At 41.5% G+C, this 12,136-nt stretch overlaps 1 protein-coding gene across 13 annotated transcripts in view; it reads right to left on the bottom strand.

The window, feature by feature from the left end:
- LOC140429216 (microtubule-associated serine/threonine-protein kinase 4-like) overlaps nucleotides 1-12,136 on the bottom strand; it is a 651,560-nt gene that overhangs the window by 305,209 nt on the left and 334,215 nt on the right. For 6 of the 13 annotated variants that reach the window (XM_072515935.1, XM_072515937.1, XM_072515936.1 and 3 more), the window contains one exon: nucleotides 177-257. The exons of 5 other annotated variants lie outside the window; for them this stretch is intronic. In XM_072515935.1, the coding sequence (XP_072372036.1) occupies nucleotides 177-257 (81 nt within the window). Of the gene's footprint in view, nucleotides 1-176; nucleotides 258-6,945; nucleotides 7,106-7,254; nucleotides 7,278-12,136 lie in introns of those variants that run through there. 2 more of the 13 variants (XM_072515945.1, XM_072515944.1) reach the window with 2 other exon arrangements.

Genomic DNA, 12,136 nt, shown 5'->3' with positions numbered 1-12,136 from the left:
TGTCAAACGAAAGACATAACAACAAAAAGACAATTGCACAGAAATAAGGAATAAAATGATCAAGCTGACAGCGGACATTTAATCTTAAAGACTGGATGTCCGTCTTCAATGCACACGCAAACATTGTTTTCAATTGAACTTTCCCTAGGCAGGCCGAAACAATATCATACCCTTACCTCCAAAAGTGAAAAGCATGTAGTGGACTACATGGACTGCAAGGACTTGTGGGAGTAGGGCTCAAGCTTCTTGGTGTCAGGCTGAAAGTTAAAATGTCACATCTAATCAGAAAACTGGCTGTTCTTTATATCATGCCACAGTGAATAGATGGAGAACATAAAAAGCTGCAGCAATTGACAAACACTGTTAAAAATATATTTCCTGCTGGAATTCAGCCATTGGGTATTATAAATTTATCAGCAAGTGCTGTTGACAGTTAAGATTGAAATGGTTATCCCAGTGTCTCCTTCTTTGAAGATATTTAAGGGCCATGTAAATATTTCAGCTGATTTTTTAGAACACAAGGCAGCTACTAAACGCATTTCTCAGAGGCATCTTTTTCAAACATTTCACTTACTCTGTGGTTAAAAGTTGCACTTTGTTCAAATATTAACAAACCTTAAGATTTATACTGCGCTGTTTGTAGATTTTAAGGTTTTTAATACGGAAAAAACTAAATCAGCTAGGCCAATGGCTGATGTCTTACAAAGGTATGTAGAATTGTGGAATTTATTCTCAAAATACCAGTAAATAAAATGGAATCCTATATAATGACAGAATTTGACATTCTCAATTTCACCCTAAAAAGTAAATTCCCTCAACGTTTATCAAGAGGTACAGAGCTAAATGAATTGAGTTGAGTTATAGAGCAGCCATGATTTACTTCAATGGTTCAAGGGGCTGAATGGCCTGTTCCTCTTCCTATATTCATCTGTACCTACAGCCAAAGTCTTCCACCACCACCCCCACCTTAAAACCTCTTGTGGTCCCAATGAGATCTTGATGCGACCATCTCTAACCGTTTCATCCTCCCGCATATTCAGTCTCCTTATCCTCGAATAAAACCTTTGCAGAAAAAGTTCTCCCCCAGCTCCTTAACTAATCCACTCCAGATCACAAGGTCTTCCTCTTGATCTTGCACCCACTAAGGTACCTTTTCCATGCTTGATCGACTAATTATTCCCTCATCTTTTTCCAAAACTCATGAAATCATGCACCCTCAAGGTTGTTTCCCCACTAAGGCTCCTTCTTTTCCCAGTCAGCTCCCAGTGCTTCAAATTTTAGTGCAGTGGATCCACGACCAGTGCAGTTATTTATCGAAAGAGCTGACTCAATCGTTTTAAGCACTGTTGTGTCTGACTCTCCTTAGTTTAATTCTCCTACCGCCCCCCCCCCCCTCCGTTTCTCCAGGATAAGCCACTGCCCAACCTGCTCCACCAGCATTGTCAACACCAATTATAGAGGGGTGATGTATTTGTCTTGAAGATTAAAACCACCACATTCACCATCTCATAGTTCATGTTGTCTTTGCAATCTCTAATTCTGAGAGACTCGACAGTTTCTCTGTGAACATTCAAATTGGAGGAGGCCACTCGGCCCATCAAGCCTGCTCCGTGAGTCTATAAGATCATGGCTAATCTGATTGTAACCTCAAATTCACATTCACATCTACTCCTGATAACCTTTCACCTCCTTGCTTATTGAGAATCTATCTACTTCTACATTAAACATATTCAAAGACCCTGCTTCCACCACCTTTTGATGAAGAGCTTTCCAAAGACTCATTACCACCGGGAAAACATTTATTTTTCAAAGCTGCCTCGAATGGGTGGTCCCTGTTTTTGAAATAGTGAACCCTTGGTTCTAGATTCCCCCACAGCAGAAAATATCCTCTCCACGTTCACCTGGCCAAGACCCCCTGGATCTTATACGTTTCAATCAAGGTGCTTCTTACTCTTCTTCTAAACTCCAGTAGATACAAGCCGAGCCTGTCCAAAGTTTCCTCATAAGACAATCATCCCATTCCTCATATGAGCCTAGTAAACTTTTTCTGTCCTGCTTCCAAAACATTTACATCCTTTCTTAAATAAGGAGGCAATACTGTACACAGTGCTCCAGATGTGGTCTCACCTGTATTCTGTATAATTGAAGCATAACATATTCAATTTCCCTCGCAATAACTTGTAACATTCTCATTAGTTTTCCTAATTACTTGCTGTACCTCCATGCTGGCCTTTTCCGATTCATGCACTAAAACATGCATATCCCTCTACATCATAGAGCTCTACAATCTCTCCCCATTTCGATAATGGAGGTGATTTATAGCCCGTTAGCTGTCAGTGGGAACGGCGACATGGGCAGAAAATCCTGCGAGAATTTCCACACACCTCGCCGGTGAGGTAACAAGGTTCATGCTTAGTAAGGGCGGGAACCCCATTTTAATACATTTTAATCTCATTACCGATCCTCCCCCTCATTGAATATTCATACTTCACTAACGTGACTTTACGTCAATGAGGTTTACAAGAGTTTGGAAAAACGTAAAGCAGTCGAGGGGATTCGCTGGGCTGACAAAGATTAGTATAGTCCCCGGGTTAAGAGGGATATGTTGTCCGCTGCCACTGCTCCCAGCACAGGATGGCACTGCCAACCTGGCACTATCAGCCTGGATGTTGAACCCCAATACTGACCATGGTGGTGTGGTTGTAAATCAGTGGCTGAATTAGTATTGTTTTCTAGCACGATGAAAATTATTTTGCACAATTAAATTGAAGTGCCAAATAACCATCTTAATAGGGACTTAAAACCATACACTAATACATATGTAAATGTGAAGAGTGGCTTAGGTTTAAACAAATGGGGGGGAAAAATTAGCATTACAGTAAAAACAAACAGCGCAGAGTCAAGCAAGATATAATACTGGTGATTTTCACAATGAATACATATTCTCTACAGTTGAAACTTGCGGCAGACACACAAATTCATCATTAATATTCACTGGTTAGCGTCACAATTCACACAAGAAAGAAGTTTCTACCCGCCCTGTGAAAGTTACTAGCTGCTACTGTAATCAGTTCATGTTACAGTGAAGATCCAGCACGTTAGACATTTAGAATTCTAATTATAAACAGGAGCACATGATAACTGGTTTCTGTGTCAGTTGGAGGGGAAATATTTTCCATTCAATGAGTGGGGGGTGGGTGAAGGAGAAGAGAGTTTTCCCCCCCTTGTGTGCTGTAAGTCTAGCCTCATAACATGTGTATTTCCCTTAGCTTGTTTTAGCCGGTGTATTTTCCTCAGCTTGTTTTAGCCTGTGTATTTCCTTCAGCTTGTTTTAGCCTGTGTATTTCCTTCAGCTTGTTTTAGCCTGTGTATTTCCTTCAGCTTATTTTAGCCTGTGTATTTCCCTCAGCTTGATTTAGCCTGTGTATTTCCCTCAGCTTGTTTTAGCCTGTGTATTTCCCTCAGCTTGTTTTAGCCTGTGTATTTCCCTCAGCTTGTTTTAGCCTGTGTATTTCCCTCAGCTTGTTTTAGCCTGTGTATTTCCCTCAGCTTGTTTTAGCCTGTGTATTTCCCTCAGCTTGATTTAGCCTGTGTATTTCCTTCAGCTTGTTTGCTTACAGTTTAATTGACAGATTGATTATGGGATAAGAGGGCTGTCCTATTAGGAAAGATTAGGTAGAATGGGCCAATAGTCTCTGGAGTTTAGAGAAATGAGATGTGATCTCATTGAAACATACAAGATAGAGAGAGGACTACTTGAGATGCTTAAAGACCTTTCTCCTGGCTGGAATGTCTAGAACGAGGAGCCATTGTTTCAGGCTGAAAGGGCAGCCGTTTCGGACCAACATGGAACATAGAACATTACAGCACAGTAAAGGCCCTTCTGCCCACGATGTTGTGCCGACTCTCAAAGAGTTGTAAATATTTGGAATTCTGTACCCCAGAGCTGAGGATGCTTGGTCCACAGGTATTTTCAAGACTAAGATTGATAGACTTGTGTGTACTAATGTGTTTAGATTAAGAATACTGGTTTATCTGATTGAAACTGTGCAAAAATATAGACAAATATTATGTGGTGGGTAACTACAGTCTGGAACGATGATGTCGGAAGACCATTGTTCATGTCCTCAATTCCTCACTAACTTCCAATCTAGGCCACCTGTGCAAGGATCAAGTGGAAGTGAGGCTTTCTCTGAAAAAAAGACAACCCACCCCAGGATGCTTTTGTGCGTCTATCGGCAAACTGCATTGCACTAAAGGCAAATAACCTGGAGTAGGCTGCATCTGGACACATACCCACCAACAAAGAATAATAGTAAAATATGCAGAGCAGAAAAGAATTAAAATACTTTTTAATTTTTAATGCACGGTAGCATTGTGGATAGCACAATTGCTTCACAGCTCCAGGGTCCCAGGTTCGTTTCCGGCTTGGGTCACTGTCTGTGCGGAGTCTGCACATCCTCCCAGTGTGTGCGTGGGTTTCCTCCGGGTGCTCCGGTTTCCTCCCACAGTCCAAAGATGTGCAGGTTAGGTGGATTGGCCATGATAAATTGCCCTTAGTGTCCAAAACTGCCCTTAGTGTTGGGTGGGGTTACTGGGTTATGGGGACAGGGTGGAGGTGTTGACCTTGGGTAGGGTGCTCTTTCCAAGAGTCGGTGCAGACGCGATAGGCCGAATGGCCTCCTTCTGCACTGTAAATTCTATGATCTATGAACAAGAACATGTTAAATTTATATGCATTTTCTATGGTATTTCTCAGCCAATTGAATGATTGGACCATAAAAATAAAAAGTATAATATCTTGTGCATCATCAAACAGGTTTAATTCTGTGTTACAGAGTTTAACATTTAGTCTAGCCATCTTTAAACTTAACAACCTTTCTGTTGCAGTTTTAAGATCCAAACAAAGGTTTTCTGATTTGTCCCAATCTCTGTGTTCATATTCATCAAAAGCAATGTTTGGTCCATTATTTTTATTTTTTTTAAATAGATATGGAAATTAACCTATAAAACTTTTAGGAAAAATATTTTTTAATGTTATAACATTAATTTATAATTAATAAATTAATTATACATTCTGGTGATCATTTTAAATTGGTGAATGTTGCTGAAAAGAAAGACATATGTTGCTGAAATGTTTATTATTGGGACAAATGCAAGAATGTCAAATTTTAAACAATCACCATGGTTCATACTGCAGAAGAAAAGAGGGTTGATTGGTTGGCAAATTGACTCTGATTGGCTGAAGTGTTGTCATAGAAAAAACAACCTTTTTCCTGCAATACAAATTCTGATAATTTGAAATTCGGCATTGCTGTATTTGTCCTGATGAGTACAAGATAAAAACTTCAGCAACATGTCTCTTTTTTCAGCAAAATAATTAATGTCCTGATCAAATATGTATTAGATGGGATGGGGATGCAAAGACAAGTAACTGCTTTGGAGGTAACTGCAAATAAAATGACTGATTGACTTCATATTATGCTGCAAACTAGTTAGGTACATACATGTAGCTTAAGATGTATCTGTGCAATACTTGCTTCAAAATATAAACACAATCGGTGTGCAAAAACACCAAGGAATCAAGTACGAAGTTATCTTGCAATTTAAAAATTCTTAAAATACCTGAATTTAATAACTTTCTGCAGATATAGAATTTTATACAATCTTGCCACAAAAGTTGACCATTTCTCGGATTTCAGAATGAAAAACTGTAGATTTTGAGGCCTCAATGGACACTGGAATGATCTGATTCAATGCTGGCTAACAGCAGGCATACTTCATGGGAAATGGGATCATCCCCCCCAACCCATCTTGACCCATTTTCATCTTCAAAGGATGGTCCACATTCCCAATAGCTCAGCTTCCATTACAGGTATCTGAATTAAATATCAATTAATTATAAGAACTGAATCAGAGGCCCAGTACAAATGCCAAGAATGATACTGATTGAAAAAATATGTCCTTTACCTTTTGAAACTCATGTTCAAAAGGAAATTTACAGTCAGGATTCTAATTTGACAGCTCTAAAGACACAATGCGTTAGTGGACTGGTATACTTCACCAGATATAGAGTTAGAAGATGGTCCTCCCCTATGTGCTGAGTTCTCATTTTAGCTAGTCTAAATAGGGCATTGCTTCCCCAGGGGTTAATAACAAAATCAATCCGAGGGCACATCAACCCAAGTATACTTTGCAGCTGCTGTTTTTACAGCAGGATAGCAAGAATCCAGAAGGAAGTTGTTAACTACATTCTTTGCAACACATGGCCTTGGGGGTTTGTTGGGGGGGGGGGCAGAATGGGGGTGAGGGGAACTCAAATAATTTTATGGAAAATGAAAAAATAAAATTGTACGATAGCAGATCAATTTTATAACATGAATTGATCTGCATTATCAACATTAATCACTTCATTAACCATACATTTATTCCCATGGTAATAAATATCAAATTATAACAGCTAACTTTAAGCATTTATGTCGCAGGTACGTTGGTGTTATTCTATTTCATATTTTCCCGTCTCTTAATTTCAAATTTTTGCTATGCATCATTCATGGCCTGCTACTTCTGAGTGACCAAGACAGTGTTGGATTGACATTGCATTTTATATTAGCAAATAACTGCAGGATCTGCAGTAGCGTTCCGTTTGATCATGGCATGAAAATACATTAATTTACCATATGCCGGCAAGATTTATTTTCCACCCCCAACAAGGTTGCTTTTTCTCCTGATTCTGATGTGCTGATTATGCGACTGCCTGTCATACCAAGCCTGCAGTGCCGTAGTGTAAAGCAAATACAGTAATTATTCATAACTGCAGTATGTACATACAAAACGTGCCTCCTGAAATCTCAGAGTAAAAATAAAGGAAATGTCAGCACGCAGGCTCAGATATATCAACCGTAAAATCATTCCAAATCATTTATTAAACAGAGGAATACTTACTCCAAGGTCAAGCCCGGAATTCGGAGTCTTTCCCGTTGGGCTTTCATGGCTGCCGTTTGTTACCACACTCTATTGTAACCATGACAAAATCACTGCCAGCATCCTGGCGCTGACAGAGAGCCAAAATGAACCTCTCTGAAAGGAACGGACTAAATCTCTCTTGGGGAGGGGGGACTAGTTTTGGGTTCTTCCACCGTCAGGAGCCACAAAAGCAACGTCAGCTGGCCACACCACACCAAATACAAACCATTAGCACTGAAATTGTTTTAGCCAAACAAAAATAAAATATTAGGAAAGTGGGTTACTCACAGTGACATCATCTGCTTTATCTTCGGTTTTATTAACAACAGACGTGTCACTAACACCAGAATATCCCGACACAAACACATACGCACTTAAAATCAACCACATTAAAAATCCTCTTCATTACAATGCAGTTTCAAAATACCAAGGAGAGCACTTGTTACGGCCGTTTTAAAATATGCCTGCTTTTTTCATTCGATAAGGCTGTTCAACATACAGGGATCAAGTACAACCCATGATTTTTATTAGAAAATGCTTTGTGATCTTACAGGTTTTTCTAAACTATATTTAACAGACTGTCACTAACAAAGCACCAGCTTGCAAGCTATTGCAGAGTCGCAAAGCACAAATTGATGAAATGTAATTATTTATTAAACAGGCCCTTAATCCTCTTAAAATCAGTTCAGCTTTCACCATCATATTCTTGGATTAATCTGCCCTGCACTTTAAGTGGCGTCAGCTACTCAAATGGTATTTGAAATTCACTTTCCCACATATAGTATCTAAATTATTCTTTAAAATGGAGTAAATGCATTAGCCAAGCTGTTTCAGCACATCGCAAAAATTGACTTTTAAGCAACGACGTTGGACTTTGCTCAGGTTTGCTGCTGGCCACAAAGAGCAGGACAGATCCAACATGGCCAACTATCACCATATTGTCCTACACCCAATCATCAGCAAAGTGAGGGAGGGGATCATTGCTAGTGCTAGCAAGCAGCACCCACTCACCAATATTCAGTCTGGGCTCCACCTGGACTACCTGGTTCTAGACATCACTGAAGCCTTGGGCCAAACATGGACACAAGAAATTAACTCTAAGTGGCATTGACCTTGACATTAAGGCAGCATTTGAGCAACTTTGGCGATAATGAGGTTGAGGGCAATGGGAATGAGGGGGATGTTTCTCCACTGACTGGAGTCATACCTAACACAATGGATCAAGCTTGTGGTTTTGAAACCAGTAATCTCAGCCTCAGGGCATCACTGCAGGAGTCCGTCAAGGCTATACTTTTGGTCCAGCTACTTCATCAACGATCTGCCCTCCATCATAGAGTCAGAAATGGGGCTGCGCACTGATGAGGGTTCAGCTCCATTCACAACTCCTCAGATAATGAAGAAGTCCATGCTGGCACACGGTAGGACTTGGACAACATCCAGAGATGTAGGCTAATTAAGTGGCAAGTAACATTTGCATCACCCAAGTGCCATCTCCAACAAGAGAATATCTGTCCACCAGATCATGACATTCAATGGCATTACCATCACTGAGTCTCCCATCATCAATGTCCTAGGGTTACTGTTGAATAAAAACTCTGTTGAACCTGCTCATAAATCCTGTGGCTATTAGCGCAAGTCGGAAATCAGGTATTCTGCAGAAATTGGCTCACCTCCTCTCGCCCTAAACCAACTCCACCACCTACAAGATGCAAGTTAGGATTGCGGGTGCACTCTCCCACTTGCCATGAATAAAGCAGGCTGAAACAACACTCGGAACATTGACACCATTCATGTCAAAGCAGTCCATTTGATAGGCATCACAACCACTACCCTTAACATATACTTGGAGATGTGTTGGGTGTTCTGGATCACAAACAGGTCACCAACACTGGAAGTGGTGCAACTCTATTTTATTATAAGGTTAACTATATTAACATACTTGAACTGTGGGTAAATGAAATACCAGCTTTAACTGTTGACCTAGTTCTAACCAGGTGATGTACTCAGCACATGGTGAACGTCTGTGTTGCAGGCTGTGAGCTCTGTGCTCCGAGCTGGCTGCTACTAGAATGAGCGGGAACTCTCCTGTCCCCTGTCTATATAGTGCGTGTTCTCACTGGTGGTTGGCTGCGGTGTTGTGTATGCTGATTGGTCCCACTGCATGTCCATCAGTGTGTGTGTGTCTGCACCATAATATACTGGTGTATATTATGACACTTGTGTCACCACTGCTGTGTCAGGAGTTTGGGCTATCAACAGGATGCACTGCAGTTAGCCTCCTTGGTTTCCTCTCCAACCTTCCACCACCAGTGGAAAGCAATGGAAATTCACAACTGACAAAAACTCCGATGAAGCACTCGCAGATACTGAGCCAAGGATCTGCCTCGGGCAGAGTGCACATGACAGGACTGTCACAACCACCATAAAAAGACACAGGCAACAGATGGGTAGGGGTACCATTCTTTTCACATACCCAACTCTGATGCATGCACCATCTTGACTTGGGCTTACATCACTGTTCCATCATAGTTGCTGAGTTAAAATATTGGGAGCCTCATCTGCCATTAAAATCAGTAGCGTTAAATGGGAAATCGGCAGGAACTGAAGGCAAAACGGAGATGCTTCATTTGAACTGATTATGCACTCCTGTCTCACAAATTGAGGGGGGTTAAAATTCAATCTAATGAAGTTGCTCCTTAATATCATTCAATAATGTAATGTGTTCGGGCAGCGCTGTGGTGCAGTGGTTAGCACTGCTGCCTCACGGCACCAAACACCCGGGTTCGATCCTGGCCCCTGTCTGCGTGGAATTTGCAAATTCTCCACGTGACTGCGTGGGTCTCACACCCCCCCCCCCCCCCACAACCCAAAAAGATGTGCAGGGTAAGTGAATTGGTCACGCTAAATTGCTCCTTAATTGGGAAAAAAAAAGAATTGGGTACTCTAAATTTTTTTTTTTTAATGTAATGTTTTGGCATCAACACTGAACTCTTACAGAATTCCCATAGGCACGGATTACTCTCTCGCTCAAACCAATATTAAACAGCACTGATGGACACCATAAGAAGAACAAGGTTGCTGCTGTCAAGCAACACCTTGATTTTGAAGTTCTATTCCTTGTGTTCAAATCTCTCCATGCCCTCACTCCTCCCTACCTCTGTAATCGCCAACCCGACAATGCTCGAAAACATCTCGACTCATCTAATTCCCCGATTTTAATTGCTCCACCATTAGCAGCCGGGCCTTAGGCTGCCTTGGCCCCAAGCACTCGAATTCCCACCCTGAATATCTTCGTGCCACTTTCTTCACTCGAGATACTCTTTAAAATCCACCTATTTAACCAACCTTTACGCCATCCACCCCAATATTGTCTGACGCGGCTTGGTGTCAAATTCTGCCTGAGAAGATGCTTTGGGGCGGTTGATTACAGTAAAGGTGCAAGTTGTTGTGTTGTTTGGAAAGTGCGTTTCCATTCACTTTTAAAGATAAATGACCTTCATTGCATTCCTGAGAATTTAAGGAGCTTCCAGAGTTCCAACTGAACCAAAACAAACTTAAACAATCGGTGGCACGTCAGAAACAAGATCACAACCAAAGTCCCTTCAAACACTCACGGGAAATCACTGCAAAATAACGTTCTGAGAAACTGCTCTGGGAAATGAGGGAAAATGTAACCGTGACTCTTTAAGAGAAAAGGGAATACTATGCAAACTGTACTGCAGAATGAGCTGTCAAATTGGTAAAAGTAAAAAAAAAGCACAGTGAACTCCACAGCACGATACTGGAACCAAACGCATTGCAGCAAATTAAGCATTAAAGATATTACATCAGGAGGTAGTTGAATGTGAAAAACATTGCAATAAATAATTTTGCAGCTGGAAATTAGCATAGATTATGCAAGAGGGGTGAACACTGTACAAGAAATATAAGTGGATCATCGGTGGCGTGGTGAATCTGAAAATGCAGAGTAAGGGGGTAACTGAACAGTGTTCAGGGTGTGCGAAGACCAATCAACTGTGCAAGAAGATCCTGTTGATGCACATCAGAATGTTTGATTCGTTGGAGTGGTGGGAGAGGAACTATTCTGTGGGGGGGGGGGGGGGGGGGGGGAGACAGTGATAGAGAGACGGGGCAGTGAAGGGGTGGGCTACGAGGTGCTGGGGAGGGGGCTCTGACCAGTTGGGACCATTTCTGTGAGCATACTGCCGCAGGGCAGCACGGTAGCATTGTAGGGCAGCACGGTAGCATTGTGGATAGCACAATTGCTTCACAGCTCCAGGGTCCCAGGTTCGATTCCGGCTTGGGTCACTGTCTGTGCGGAATCTGCACATCCTCCCAGTGTCTGCGTGGGTTTCCTCCGGGTGCTCCGGTTTCCTCCCACAGTCCAAAGATGTGCGGGTTAGGTGGATTGGCCATGATAAATTGCCCTTAGTGTTGGGTGGGGTTGCTGGGTTGTGGGGATAGGGTGGAGTTATTGACCTTGGGTAGGGTGCTCTTTCCAAGAGCCGGTGCAGACTCGATAGGCCGAATGGCCTCCTTCTGCACTGTAAATTCTATGATAATCTATGAAAAATGAAAGTACTCAAATTAGAGAAAATGTATTTCTCTAATACATTTTCTGCAATACACTTACAAACTTAGAGCAGAACCACAGAGTAATTAAACAAAATTAATGCAACTCTCTAAACAGCTACATTTAAAAGGAAAATGAAAGCGTTCAAAAATGGAGTTTAAATTACTAATTAGGCAATAAACGAAAGACAAAGTTGCACATGAATTATACAAACAAACCGAATATCTGCAATGTCCCGCTTCGCAAAGACAGCATTTTGGCCGTACAAAACCCAATTTGATATCTGTCCAAGTTACCTACTCTCAGCAGGGATGGCACTCAGAGCGCTACAAGTAGTTCCAGAGTTACTGGGTTAGGGCAACTGGTTAATCAGCAACATTTCATTCTACGACAGGTTTATGAAGATCGGTTCTGAACAGAGAAGGTATCGCTGATGACGGCCCCTGAATATAAGTCTGACAACATTCATTATTCAGGCTCCATTTAATTGAGGTTTGGAGGAAACATAAGTGACCCCAGGAGATGATCCCTCAAGAAGACGCTGAACAGAAAAAAAACTAACAAATGACACTTTCAAGTAAGAAACTCGCAGATCGA

Source organism: Scyliorhinus torazame, chromosome 9, assembly GCF_047496885.1.
Source record: "Scyliorhinus torazame isolate Kashiwa2021f chromosome 9, sScyTor2.1, whole genome shotgun sequence".
Lineage (NCBI taxonomy): Eukaryota > Metazoa > Chordata > Chondrichthyes > Carcharhiniformes > Scyliorhinidae > Scyliorhinus > Scyliorhinus torazame.
Note: the sequence above shows the minus strand (reverse complement) of the source record. Positions and strands in the feature narration are given on the sequence as shown.